Source organism: Macrotis lagotis, chromosome 5 (assembly GCF_037893015.1).
Source record: "Macrotis lagotis isolate mMagLag1 chromosome 5, bilby.v1.9.chrom.fasta, whole genome shotgun sequence".
In the NCBI taxonomy this organism is placed as follows: domain Eukaryota; kingdom Metazoa; phylum Chordata; class Mammalia; order Peramelemorphia; family Peramelidae; genus Macrotis; species Macrotis lagotis.
The window spans coordinates 98,783,240-98,797,932 of NC_133662.1; the positions used below are offsets into that span (position 1 = coordinate 98,783,240).

The 14,693-nt window shown below is 32.0% G+C and overlaps 1 protein-coding gene across 6 annotated transcripts in view; it reads right to left on the bottom strand.

Moving 5' to 3' along the window:
- The window catches only part of ASCC3 (activating signal cointegrator 1 complex subunit 3), a 379,520-nt gene that overhangs the window by 246,979 nt on the left and 117,848 nt on the right, over positions 1-14,693 (bottom strand). For all 6 annotated transcript variants that reach the window (XM_074187242.1, XM_074187239.1, XM_074187240.1 and 3 more), the window contains 2 exons: positions 12,585-12,761; positions 7,266-7,337 (listed from right to left, as the gene is read on the bottom strand). In XM_074187242.1, coding sequence (XP_074043343.1) covers positions 7,266-7,337; positions 12,585-12,761 — 249 coding nt within the window. The remainder of the gene's footprint in view (positions 1-7,265; positions 7,338-12,584; positions 12,762-14,693) is intronic.

The window sequence follows — 14,693 nt, forward strand, 5'->3', positions numbered from 1 at the left end:
GATTATATCAGGGAGTTTTCTTGCATAATTTCTTGAAAGTTGTTGTCCAATTTTTTTTGGGGGTGGGTTGTTTTGTAAATCATGGTTTTCAAGAAATGCAATAATTCTTATATTTCTCTTCCAGATCTACTTTCTAGGTTTTTGGTTTTCCACTCAGAAATTTCATATTTGCTTCTTTTATTATACTTTCTTGATTTTGTTTTATCCTATCTTGGGATCTCAAAGTCATTTGTTTACACCTGCTCAATTCTAATTTTTAAGGAATTATTTTCTTCAATGTCCTTTTGTACTTCCTTTTCCATTTAGTCATTTTTACTTTTTAAGAAGTCATTTTCACTGGTAAATTTTTGTATATCTTTTCCTAGGCTACAGATTCTTTTTTATTTTTCCCATTCCTTTTCCCAATTTTTCTTCCACTTCTTGAATTTGTTTTTTGTAACAACTTTTTAAGTTCTCCCAGTAATTCTTTTTAGGACTGAAATCAAATCACAGTTTTCTTTGAGGCATACATGTAGCCATTGGACACTACTCTCCTCTTCTAAGTTTATGCCTTGTTCTTCTGTCACCATACTAACTTTCTATAGCCAAGTTCCTTTTTTGTTTTTCTAGTCATTTTTTTGTTTTGTTTTTGTTTTTTGTATGACATGGTGTTTTTATGGAAGATTGGGCTCTGGTAGTATACCGTTCCAACCTTTTTTATACTGGGGTTCAGGGTCTTACTTCTGGCTTTCATTGGGCTTCTGGATTTGACCCCTTGCTTTCACTGGAGAGTAGGCTTCCCTTCTGGATTGTGGAGTTGGGGGGGAGGGCCTCATTTTTTGAGGGGGTCTGGATGTGGAGGTTAGCTACTGGCCTGTCTCAGGGGTGATCCCTTGCTACTCAGTTGTTATGGTAACAGAGTCTTTCTAGTGATTAGTCTGGAGTAGGAATTTTACTGCTAAGTTTGTCCCTGGAGTGGAACAGTGCTGCTGGGTTGCTATGGAAATAGGGCTTCTCTGCTAGCAAGTCCTGGGGGAGTAATCTTGTTGCTTCTCTGCCTCAGGAGTAAGGGCCCTGCTACTGGACTGTTATGGAAATAGGGTCTCAGTTTGGCAGGCTCTACTGGGGGATCTCACTATTGGTCAACCCCAGAATGGGGCTTCACGATTAAGCAGCAATGGGCTCAAGACTTTGCTGATGACTTGGGGTAGCTAAGATGTGGCCTTGCTGGGTTGCTCAGATATGCCTAGGGGACTGCCTGTTTGCAAGAGGGCTGGGTCTCAGTGGTAGATTACCCTAGGCTTGGAACCTTGCTGCAGGCTCCCAGCTGTGGGGCTGGCTATTGGTGCAGCTCACGGACATTGCACCCCTTCCAACCCAATGAGACAAATCTCTCCTGCTGTTAAAACAGCTGCTTCCCTACACCTCTATCAATTCGGAAGCAGTTTTCCAGTTGTTTGGAGAGGAATTAGAGAGGGCTTCCTTTCTCACTCCACCATCTTAGCACCAGAAGAATTTTGCAGCTTGAGAATTTAATTCTTGAGAAGTATTCATTTCATCTAAGTTTTTTGAATTTCAAATCTAAGCTATAATTCCCCTAAAACTTTTAAATTTTTCTCTCCTAAAATCTGGAGTTTATTTAATATATGAAAAATTACAGTGAAAGAAGACTCAAGTCCAAAACTATACTGAATTCTAATACTGTGTATTATTAAAACTTTTTATGATTAGAGCTTAAATATCTGGAGGGAGGTTCCACTTATTGTAGAGATGCATGCTTGGGTGGGGTAATGAAAAAATATGACAATAATTGCCCTAACAAATCATTTTTTCAAGATTCTTTCTAACTGCTGTTTTACTTAAGGATCTACTTCAAGCATCTTCTTCAGTGTTCCAGCTGCAGTGAAAATAAATTTTTACTCTCAATAAAGTAGCACAGTATGTTTAAAAATCTGACTTTTATTTTGCTTTAGGCTATTTTATCAATCTGTAGGCAGGAAGACAAGAGGACAAAAAAAAAGGATGAACATACAGAGTGGCAGATGTCAGCAATTCTGTAATTTTACCCTGATAAAAAATTTTACTAAGAAATAAATTCACTTAAAAATATTCCTATACTTACCTACAGACATCACTCATGATAAAACATAAATGAAATAAGTATAATTAAATTTATGCCGCAACAAAATAACAACATATATAATAAATGTTACAACAAATTCAACTCTGAGGTTCTGGTCTTCTTTAACACATAAAAAAAAAAGGTAACCTAAGGTCCAGAAAAATCTACTGAATGATTATACACAGTGAAGGAAACTATGTAGACTATCATTCAACAGGTAGGCAATAACTGATTCACAGTATAAAACATCAAGATTTTATTCTTCCAAAATTTTTAAGTATCTTCATATAAGAAATCTTAAGTGATAAATCTTAATTTGTTTCATAATTTTACCAGAACAAGTTACTCATGATAAGGATGACATGACCTTTGAGTCAGTTTCTAATTTATTTTCGATTAAATTTGTGCTTCAGGGAAACCAAAGTAGGGTTAAGGCATCCATTACTTTCTCTTTCTACCAGTCACACAGGAGGAGGGGATTTATTAACAGGAATGATAATGCTGTACTTGCATTTAGTAATGCAAAGAGAAGCTTATAAATGAGATATCTCATTAGTTTGAGCAGATGGATTAAAATTAAAGGCTGAATCACCAACTTTTAATTTCCCAAAAGCCAGAAAAATCCTGAAGTCTTGCAGAGTATAACTGTTGAAAAATCAACATGAAAAGATTTTCTCCATTTGATCCAACACATGGCTGTATTGATAACAACTACCTCCTACTGTTAAATAGTTTTAAAGGCAAAAAGTAAAATAACATCTATTTAAGCACATGAATGTCACATACAAGAGTCAGAATAAAGCATCACAATTTCTAAAAGGAAAATCTCAACTTAACAACTTAAATGTTATTTAAGAACAAATGACCAATTTTTAAAAGCATGAAAAGTTGAATATGTGGGTACCCAGAAAACAAAATAATGTCATAACCTATTCATTAGAATTATTGAATAATTCTGAGAAATGTAAAAAAATTAAAATTCTCAAATTTCCTGATAAAATAAAAATAACCATTCACAAATAATATCTAGAGAATTCGAGAAATATATGACTTTGATCAAAGAAGGCATATTACATGAACTAGACTTACACAGTGAAAGGGATCATTTATGACTTTCTAATTCTAAACTGTTAAAAATTCCAACGCTATCTTTATTCTTTATCCACTAGTGTCCTTTTATTGTACAACTAGTATGTAAAAGCAAGGGCAAACAAGAAAACTCCACAAATTTATTAAAATCCAGTGCCAGCGGGGTGGCTAGGTGGTGCAGTGGATAGAGCACTGGCCTTGGAGTCAGGAGTACCTGAGTTCAAATCCGGCCTCAGACACTTAATAATTACCTAGCCGTGTGGCCTTGGGCAAGCCACCTTAACCCCATTGCCTTGCAAAAAAAAAAAAAAAAATCCAATACCAGAGGGCAGAGCTAGGTGACAGTGGATAGAGCACCAGCCCTGAGTCAGGAGAACCTGAGTGCAAATCCAGCCTCAGACACTTAATAATTATCTAGCTTTGTGATCTTTTGCCTTGCAAAAAAACAAAACAAAAATCTAACACAAGGGTAAAACAAATGAATCTAATAATTTGGGCCTTAAAATTCATTAATGAACAAAGTACCTGCTAAATACATCATCTTAGAATTCATAAATTTTATATAATATATATATATATATATATATATATATATTGCTTAAAACACAGTCTTCATAGAAATGAGGGTCTCTAATTCACTTATTTAAATTTATATTCCATCAGTTTCCAAAATATGACTTGAAATAACTTATACATTAGCAATAGTACAAAAGGTACAACATTTCAATGAAAATAGTGAGAGCACATTTAAATAGGTAAGTGAAGATTACCTTAGGAAACCTAAATTGGATAGATTGCTAAAAGTTAGCAATAAATTTGGCTTCAAGTTTTCCTGATGCTAAAGAAAAAAAGAGACATGAATTTCTGTCTTACCTTTCACAATAGGAAGCAAATTAATCTATCTGCAAGGAAGATAAATCCTGAAAATAAGTTCATGCAATATTTTGTCCTTTGTAAAAAGAATAATGGCACTAGCTTCAAATTTTTAATGAAACTTTTTCAGAAATAGGCAAAAATCTCATTTATAAAAGAGCATAACATTAAACTATAGTTCAAGTATTCAAGTAATTGAATCTACACAATCAATATACTCTATTTGAATTTTTGCATCAAAAGTCGACAGTTGAAACAGCAATCCTTTCTACATGAGTGATCTGTGAGTACTAAGCTAATTAATGGAACCAAAAAGTTTATGACTATTACAAAGATTCAAATAGATTAGTATGCTTACAATTGTCAAAAAAAAGACAGAAATTTATGTCTCTTTTTGCACTTTGTTCAAATACCAGTTAACTTACAAGTTGTTTTATTTTTGCTCAGTCAGTCACAGTTTTTGTTAAGTGCTATTGTAATACGTCTAATTCCCAAATATCTATTAAAATGGTAACAAATGGGATAGAGACCCAAGAATACCAGTTCAATCACTTCAAACTTCCCATTATTTTATTGGACAACATGAACCAAAAATTATTGCCATACTAAAATAAATTCTTTGTGGCAAGCTCACTAAGCCCAAAGAATGACTAATCTGTCTCTGTCTCTCTCTCTCTGTCTCTCTCTACTGCTATTGAGACCTCGAAGGTTGGAAGCTCCAGCACAAATTTTTGGCATTTGTTTTCTGAGTCAAAGACTTGCACGATGAATCTGATGTCTTCAAATATCTACCTCTCAGTACTCAGATCTTCTAACATCCCAAACTTCCAAATATACCTCAAACTTACTATAAGATATAGGAAATAGGTGTGACATTCCTATCACTGAACTGGTTGCCTTCATTGAGGTCCTACTTTATAAAGCTTTTACAAAATCATTTTATAAAGTACAACAATATAACTGGAAAATACATTAGATGAGAAGTTAAAAGAGAATATCTATTTAGTGTGGACTCTATCACTTATTGGTCAGTTCCCAACAATAAAATAGAATGGAAAACTGCCCTACGTATCTATTTTTAAAAAATGTTCTTAAGATAAAATAATGAATACTAAAATGCTTTGAAAAAATAAATTACTATCCAAAGAAAGAATAGTTATCATTCATAAATTTAAAAAATTAGACCACAAATAATTATTTTACTTAAAAAATTATTATGTTGTTTAATTAAAAGTACCTCTTAGTGCAATTCAATACAATTTTAATGTATGTGAAAAAGGCAATAATCTACTCATTGAGTCATTTGAAAGATAAAATGAAGATTTAACAATATAATCTTTTAGTGACTAGTCATTCCTAACTTGAAAGACTATTCTACAAGATAAATTCAATTTTAATTATTTCTAAAATAGCAATTAAGAAACACATTTTATGCCTTAATCAAATTCAAAGTTTTAAATATTATATTATATTCTGATTGTAAGGTATTTATATTTGCATTTTGAGATTTTTTTAAAAAGCAATTTTTTGCTAATATAAGCAAACAAGAAATGACAGCAACAGGAAATTACAAAACAATTACATAGTTTAGAACTATATTTATCGCAACAAAGAAAAGTTTTCTCAACATAGAACACTGGTTAATTAAGAAAAGTAGAGAAGAGAAATTTCTAATAAACTGATATCTACAGCTGATTATTGCAGAAATTATTTCAGAATTAAACAGTAGGGGAAAAGTCCTTTGAGTATGTATTCAGCTTTATCACATTAGGCATATCTATTATATTCAGAAGTAATATTTAGAAATTGAGTTGAATTCCAATGAGCTCAAAATATCTAAAAATAATTAAGTATCCTTAATGAACTGCATTACATTGGTAGAGGGAGTATCTACACTAGGAGATCCCTAAATCAGTGAATCACAGGTCCTACCAAAAACAAAATATAGAAAATGTGCAAAAGGAATATATATATAAGTTAAGTGCTGCAAAAACTAAGAAGAAAATCTTACTACCATCCAAGTACCTATCCTTTGATTGGTGGGAAGGATAGACACATAAATAAGAACAGCATAATAATGAAGGATGTTAACTGTGATTCCCTCATCTTCAATAAATTGCCTTACCTACTACTTCACAGATTTCTAGTGAAGACAAAATGGCACTACAGATGCTCAAAGTATTATTTAAATGTCAGATTGTGAGAGGGGTAGTAGAAAAGCAAAACGATGGTGAGGAGAGAGAAAAGTATAAACGGGGAGGGGGGTAGAAATAGGATAGAGAGAAATACAATTAGAAAACATAACAGTGAACGTGAATAGAATGAACTGTCCCATAAAATGGAAGCAGAAAGCAGACTGGATTAAAAAACATTTGCGACATGCTACATACAAATATGTTGTTTACAAGAAATACATTTGAAGCAGAGAGATGCAGACAGAATAAAGGTAAAAAAAGGCTGCAGCAGAATACATTATGCTTCAACTGAAGGGGGAAAAAAAGCAGGGGTAGCAATTATGATCTCAAGCAAAGTAAAAGGCAAAATAGACCTAATAAAGAGATAAGGAAGGAAAATACATCTTTCTAAAAGTACCACAAATAGTGAAGGAATATCAATATAAAGCATATGCACCAAATTCAGAAAGGCAAAAATATTAAATGCATCTTTTTCAGATCATGATGTAAAAATGATTATTTAATAAAAGGTTATGGAAAAATGATGAAAATTTATTTGGGAACTAAATAATTTAATCATTAAGAATGACTGAGGAAATGTCAGATTATTATTATAAATTCTTTTTGCCCCCAAAAATCATTATACAAAGCAAACTTAACCTCTAGGCATAAGCTATTTAGTTAAATTTGCATTCTACATAATGTTACAATACAGAATTAAAATAATTATTTCAAAACAAAAATTTACCCAAATGATAAGAGACTTAAAAATGCTTTAAGGAATACAATATAGGGAATTATAATTATGCATATTTTTTCTGTAACAACTGCTTCTGCATAGGTGGTATTTTTTTCAGAGTCTATTCAAACTAGTAGATTCAAATAAAATGTGCTTTCTTCTCAAGAAATGAAATTTTTAAAAACCTAAGTATTTTAGAAAACAAGAATAATATATTTTAAGCAGGAAACAATATTTAACTTTTTTCATTAATAAGTTTCTAAAATAACTTTTAAAGATATAAATATACCTGGTGTCCAGCTGTTATTTGTTTCAAAACATTTTCATAACATACTTCATCCATGTTATTTAACTGCTGCACCTGGAAAGTTAAAAAAAAAAAAAGAAAATGTTTAACTGATAACAACTCCTGTTTTTCAATCTACATAACAAAGCATGTAACAAATACAGTGCACATCTTTCTCTAGCAAATCCCCTCCAGCAGAGATCTGAAATCACTTTCAAACAGAAAACATGAACAAATAAAAATACCTTAAACAGGATTAACTTTTGCAAGAGCTCCAAGCTCTTTAGAGACATTATCCTCTATAACATCTCATTGAATATAGATGTGTATATAAATAGATATGTATATAGATATGTGTGTAAACACACACACACACAAAACAGTGTGTTTATTTTGCAAAAGTCTGTGACTAAATTAGTGTAGGGAACTTTTTCTGTCTATATATAAATCACCAAATTGCAAATAATTTAGTTTAGAAAATTAAGTCCGTTGGCCTAGGGTCACATGCAAAGTGTGACTATATTGAGGTCTTTTGGACTCTAGTCAGTCTACCATCAATTAAGTCAAATTTCCTTTGAACTATTTATGGGGAAAAATGTTTTGATATTTTATTACTCTTAATACTTATTTCCTCTGTTAAAAATCAACTATGATATAAAGAGAAAAAAGTGAGTCACTCTATCTTATCCCTTTACTTTCCACAATCATAATACATTGCAAATAAAAGTCAACAATGTACCCAAGCTTCTGACTCTAACAATTTTTCATGTAATTCATTATAATAATGTTTACAAGATTGGGACATTGTCAAGTCCAGACAGGGAAGACATCTCAGGAAATGTACCTTTGCATTCCTTTATACTACCCCAATCTCTAATATGTAACTTATACTGATTTTATTTTCCCATTAATGAAGAAACTAAAGAAAAGATAAAGATCAAATAACTGTCTGCAAATAGTGATTAAAAATTTGTTTAATGAAATCTAAATTTCTTAATTTTTTTGTTTTGTATTTTCTTAGGTAAATTTCTTAATTTTTTAACAAAATATAATGTTCATTTATATAATGATTATTCTATAATGTTTTAAATATAATGTTCATTCCAAGTTAATTTAATTTTGCAATTTTATGTAATATCACTTAGGTGCAAGATAATACACTCTCATACACTTGAAGTAAAAAAAATTATATAATTAGATAATACTGACTTGAACATTTATTTGAAAAATACATGGAAATTGAAAAACACTTTGATACATTTTATTGACTAATATTTGACCCACAATAAGAGGTCCTGCTAATGGATTTCATTGAAATGACAAGAACTTGCCTATGTTCTATACTAAAACTCTTTGAAAAACTTAAACACTTGAAACAATTTCTGAAACAATTTTTCATCTCAAGACTAGGAAAATCACCAAAAAAAGGTATGTTGCACTGGGGTAACAGTGGAGCACAGTCTAGCACAGGTCATACCCCCAACAACCAGGAGTAAGTTTTGGGGGTTACTGAACCAGTGGCAGCAGTGTTGGTAGTTCATGGCTATATTCCTAAATTATATTAATTTTCACTATAAAAAGATGAAAATTTTTATATCAAATATTTTTAATTATAATTTATTTATATATGGTTGAGACTATGATTCTCAAACTGATCATCATTTAAACACTTTCTTATGCAAGTATGATTCTACAGATTGGTTAAAAAAAATTTTCAGATTAGACTAATGTCATTTACCTTTTTCTGTAACAAGATTTTAAAAAAATTAAAGTTTAAAAATCAAGAGTATCCCAAATAGTGAAATATCCTTCAGTTTTTTTTATAAAGAAAGTACATTTTCAGGGGTGGCTAGGTGGCATAGTGGATAAAGCACCGGCCTTGGAGTCAGGAGTACCTGGGTTCAAATCCGGTCTCAGACACTTAATAATTACCTAGCTGTGTGGTCTCCAGGCAAGCCACTTAACCTCATTTGCAAAAAAACCAAAAACAAACAAAAAAAAAAAAACCTTAAAAAAAAGTACATTTTTACTTAAATTAAGACTCTAGGGTAGAGGTAAGAAATAGATCTTTGTCTTTGCTTAACAATACACTGCAAATTGACTGGATGATAAAATAAAAATTAAGATTTGATTTAGTAAAGGCAATAGCAAATACTACTGAAAGGCACTGAAACAATTAATGAAGGTAAAATTATGCACATCTTAATAACCACCATATGGTAAATAACCTTTTTGTATATAGACATGAAATGGTCCCCATAGTTCCAAGATAGCTTTTGCTTCTACAGTGCAGATTGAGTACATGATTTAATGTGAGAAGAGTAATTTTTTATCTTAAATAAATTTATTACCAATTTTTTATGTCTGGTTTTTCTATACTCTAGTTACAGGTAAAAATATTGTTAATCAAAGACAGCAATAAAATGCATTAAAATTAAGATGGGCTTTTAAAAAAGGATCTTCTATATAAGTTTCTTTAGATAGAATTTTGCCAATAGAATTTTGGAGCATATTTCTGTTTCCTTGCCTTTAAGAATACAGCTAGAGTAATGTCTCATTAATTTAGACCACACAAATTTGGAATTTAGAAGAAATCTTGCAAGGTCTGAGTAGTTGTCCCTGAATTCTTATTTATTAAGAAATCAAGAACTACCAATCAAGAAAGCATATATTAAGCACCGACTTTGTGCTAGGTATTTTGAGAAATGCTACTGGCACTACTCATGAGGTGCTTAATAAGAAAGACAAGCAAATTAATATTATAAACAAAATTGCTAGGAAAATATGAAATAATAAGACCTATCTCTTAAGAATCTTCAAGATATAGCAAAATATTCATTTGTATAAATTGAATATTAAATAGATAAAATACTTCCTATGTATTTAAAAAAACTAGATATTTTGAACTATGTAAAAATCAACTTTTTCAGACTACTTTTGAGTAATTTTATAAGCCTAAATATGTTAAGTATCTATAATTTCACTGACATTATTATTGACTACATGATGCAAACTGTCTAGCTGATCTTCTATGATAGTAGCTATGGGAGAAAATTTCATGAACCTATGACCAATTCAGTGATGAATCCTTTTGAATTTAGCTAAGTTTATCTTTAAGTAAAAAATTACTTATAAACACTAGTCTCCTAATAGAAATCTTAATTTTATAGGACCTATTATAAGTTCATACAATGTTGAGAGTCTCTGATAATCCTGGGTCACTTCCTTCCTAAAGGCATCATGTCAAGTAAAGATATGTGACTTACAGTGATGAAAATATAATCTAAATATACTTTACTTCTTTCTTTAAAAATGAATAAATTTAGCTAATCAGCTCCTAATTTATTATGCTAATGTTTTCAACTATCAGTTTTGTTCATCTCTTTTATTTTCAGGATTTTTATTTTGGGTTTGATTGAGAGGTTCTGATTTGTTGGTTTTCTCATTTTTAAATTTTTTTTTAGTTGCTAGACCAATTCATTGATCTGCTTTCTCTCTTTCAATGATGAAAGCTCTTAGAAATCTAAATTTTTCCATAAATACTACTGTGTTGGGTGCACCCACAAAACTTTAGTATGCTGTCTGTCATAATTATTTTAAATGAAATTACTATTTCTTTGACTTTTCCTTTGAACCACTCATTAAGATAAAAATTATTTAATTTCCAATTAATTTGTAATACTTTTTTGCTTCAAAAGTCCTTTATTTTCCTTGAATTTGTTGCAATTATGATCAATAAAAGATGCATTTGATATTTTGATATTTTGTATTTGTGAGGTTTTTTCTGTGATAAAATATATAGGCATTTTTTGTGAAAATGCATGCACAACATAATAACTTTTCTGTTCCCATTCAAGGATTATATCCAGGATTATATCAAACTATAATTTTCTAAAATTCTATTAAGGTCCTTAACTCCTGGATTTATCTAATTTTTAAGAAGATAAACTGAGCTCCTCTACTATATATGGGTTTACTGTCTATTTCCTCCTGTAACTCATTTAACTTTTCCTTTAAAAACTTAGGTGCATATATTCAGTGCATATATATTTACTACTGTTATTCACTATAATTCACAATATAGTACCTTTTAGAACAATGAATTTTTCTTGTTTATCTGCTTTAATGAGATCATTTTTTCTTGTTTTGTCTAAGATCATGACAGTTACCCCTTATTTCAGCTGAAGCATAATACTCAGCTCTAGCCCCTTATTTCTGTATATATCCTCCTGTTTCAAATATATTAATAATAATTATCATACTGCTGAATTCTACCTTTGAATTTATCTATCCTCTTTTATTTTATGATTAGTTCATCCCATTCAAAATTCAGTTGTAATTGATATATTTCGCCTCCATCATATTCTTTCATGCTTTTCTTCTTTCTCCCTGCCCCTTAAACAACTGTTTTGCTTTTGAGTAATTAATCTATCTACCTTGTGTTTTCCTTCATTTTCCCTAAACCTTTTCCTCTTTATTTTCTTCTTGAATAAGGTGCATTTCTCTATCTAATTGTGTGTGTATGTAATCTTTTCACCTTTAACCAGTTCAGATGAGAGCGAGTTTCAAGTCTAATCTGCTTCTTTGCCTCTTTGAGCACTCAATTTATTAGAGATGTTTCCTTATTCTTCCCTCCCCTTCTGCCCTCATTTATACCTTCCCAATCAGAATCTGATTTGGTGCATTTTCTAAATTATTTTCTAAATTATAATTTAGAAATATTTCTAAATTTGGTGCAATTTCTAAATTGGCAAATGGGACAGTGGAGAGATATGCTCAACTGCTTCATCTTACTCAGTCATCTTGGCTCTACCATCTTCCAAATATATTTTAATGTTATATTGGTAACTAATCATAAATTCCTCAAACCATCTTCTCCCTAATTATGTCAAATACATGAATGTCTAATTATGTCAAATTTTTGGCACTAAATGTGGACTCTGAGGAAAGAATGTAAACAGTTCAAAAAGAATTCATAAGGGCAGCTAGATGGCATAGTGGATAGCACACCGGCTCTGGAATCAGGAGGTCCCGAGTTCAAATCCAACCTCAGACAATAATTACTTAGAGATGTGACACTGGGCAAGTCACTTAACTCCATTGCAAAAAAAAAAAAATCTCAAAAGTGAGTATTAAAAAACTAGCATGATTTAGAATGCATACTAGTGGAATTACTGTAGGAGTTACATAAAAGCAAATTATGAAATTTGGGGGATTGAGAGATTTACATAATGTAATTCAAGGGATTTGATTCTTAGTTATTGAAGGAACCTATCACAAAATATACTTTTAAAAAACAAATTGTTCATAGTGAATATTTACCTTATTTGTTGTCTTAATTCCCAAAAATGTCTGTCCAAGAGGTACTGGCCTAAAACGGCCATCAAAGTAGAAAAGTCCGATATAAGGATTGACATGCAAAAAAGTAGCAACATCGAGGTAGTTGGGTAATGTAGCAGAAAGTCCCAAAATCCGTATCATACTCTGTGTAGATTCAACCTATATGAATGAAAAATATAAAATGATAAATGTGAAGTATTACATTTGGGAGCTAGAAATCAACTTAACAAGTACAAGATGGAAGAAGAGTAATCAAAAAGGAGTTTGTCTGAAGCGGTAGAGCCAAGATGGCAGGAAAAAGGCTGGGACCTGCCTTAATTCTACTGCAAACTGCTCCAAATACCTTACAATAATGATTCTAAACAAATTCTAGAGAGGCAGAACCCACAAAAAAGAAAATAGTTGTCCAGCCAACTCAGAAGGTTAGCAGAAAAGATCTCTCGCACCAGGGTGAGAGACAAGAGCAATCCAATGCAAGCTGTTCCAAGGCAGACTGGACCCCAACAAACCAAAAGCAGACTTGGTAACAACTCTATCAGTGGCAGCAAGAGAGGTTTCAGACTTTTTTGACCTATAGATGCCAAAAACAGCTGAGAAGTTGGCAGGAAAGGTCTGTCCTGGGGGTGAGAATGGATCCCAATTCAGCACAGGGCATGTGGACCCAGGCCCAGGTTCGGACCCAGGCCCAGGTTCAGGCCCAGCCCCAGGCCCAACCCCAAGCCCAAGTCCAACCCCAAGCCCAGTGAACCAGGAGCAGGTTTTGGGAGTCACTGAAATGCAGTGCCACTAGCTGCTTCTGGAGCTCTCAGCCCACATAAATTCAAGGGATTGAACACTGTTCAGAAGGAGATTACAAGGGTCTCTTTGTGAGGCCTGAGGAAGGACATGTCAGATCCTAGTCACAATCCTGAGGCAGTCCAAGGGGAAAGAGGAATAGAATGCCCCAATTTTCAGCCGGAGGGGAGCAGGGAGGACCCTTCTCATAGTTCCAGGGAATAAAAAAGTGTATGTGGTGATTCACAGCCACAGTAAACACTTCTTAGACCATTCCACCTTGGAAGAACTGAAAACTTAAAGGTCCCTAAAAGTTTCTCTATAAAAAACTCATAAAAAAACCAAACAAACCTGAAATTTGGGTTACTGCAGCCTCCATCCTAGAAGCAAACTACTTTAACAAAAAGTTAAAAGTGACCAAAGCACAAAAAAATTCTGATGGTAGATAGTCAATATGGTGATAATAAACATCAAAACACAAACTCAGAAGACAACAAAGTCAAAGCTCTCTCATCCATCCAAAGCCTCCAAGAAAACCATGAACTGGTCAAGTCATGGAAGAGCTCAAAAAGGATTTTGAAAATCAATTATGAGAGGGAGAGGAAAAACTGAAGAGTAATGAGACTGATACAAGAAAAATCATGAAAAATGAATCAACAGATCGCTAAAGGAGCCACAAAAAATACAGAAGAAAAGAACTTAAAAAACAGACTACACCAATAGCAAAAGAGGTACAAATAAGAATATCTTAAAAAACTAATTAAGTAAATGGAAAAGGGGACACAAAAGTTCAGTGAAGAAAAAACTCATTAAAAAGTAGAATTGGCCAAAAGGAAAAGTAAGTAAAAAAGTTCACTGACAAAAATAATTCCTTAAAAATTAGAATTGAAGAAATGAAGCTAATGATTTCAAGAGAAATAAACAATTAAACAAAATGAGAAGAATGAAAAAATAGAAGACAATGAGAAATATCTCAATGTAAAAATAAACAAAAAACAAAAAATTAACCTGGAAAATTGATCCAGGAGAGATCATTTTAAAATTAGCAGACTACCTACCTAAAAGTAATGATTAAAAATAAAAGAGCCTAGACTTAATCTTTCAAGAAATTATCCAGGAAAACTGCCCTGATTCTAGAACCTGATAAAATAAAATACCTTCCTGAAAGAAATCACCAAATGAAAAATCCCAGGAATATTACAGCCAAATTTCAGAGCTCTCAGCAGCCATAAGGAAACAATTTAAGTATCATGAAGCCATAGTCAGGATAACAGAAGTTTAGCACCATCTACATTAAAAGATCAGAGGGCTTGGGAT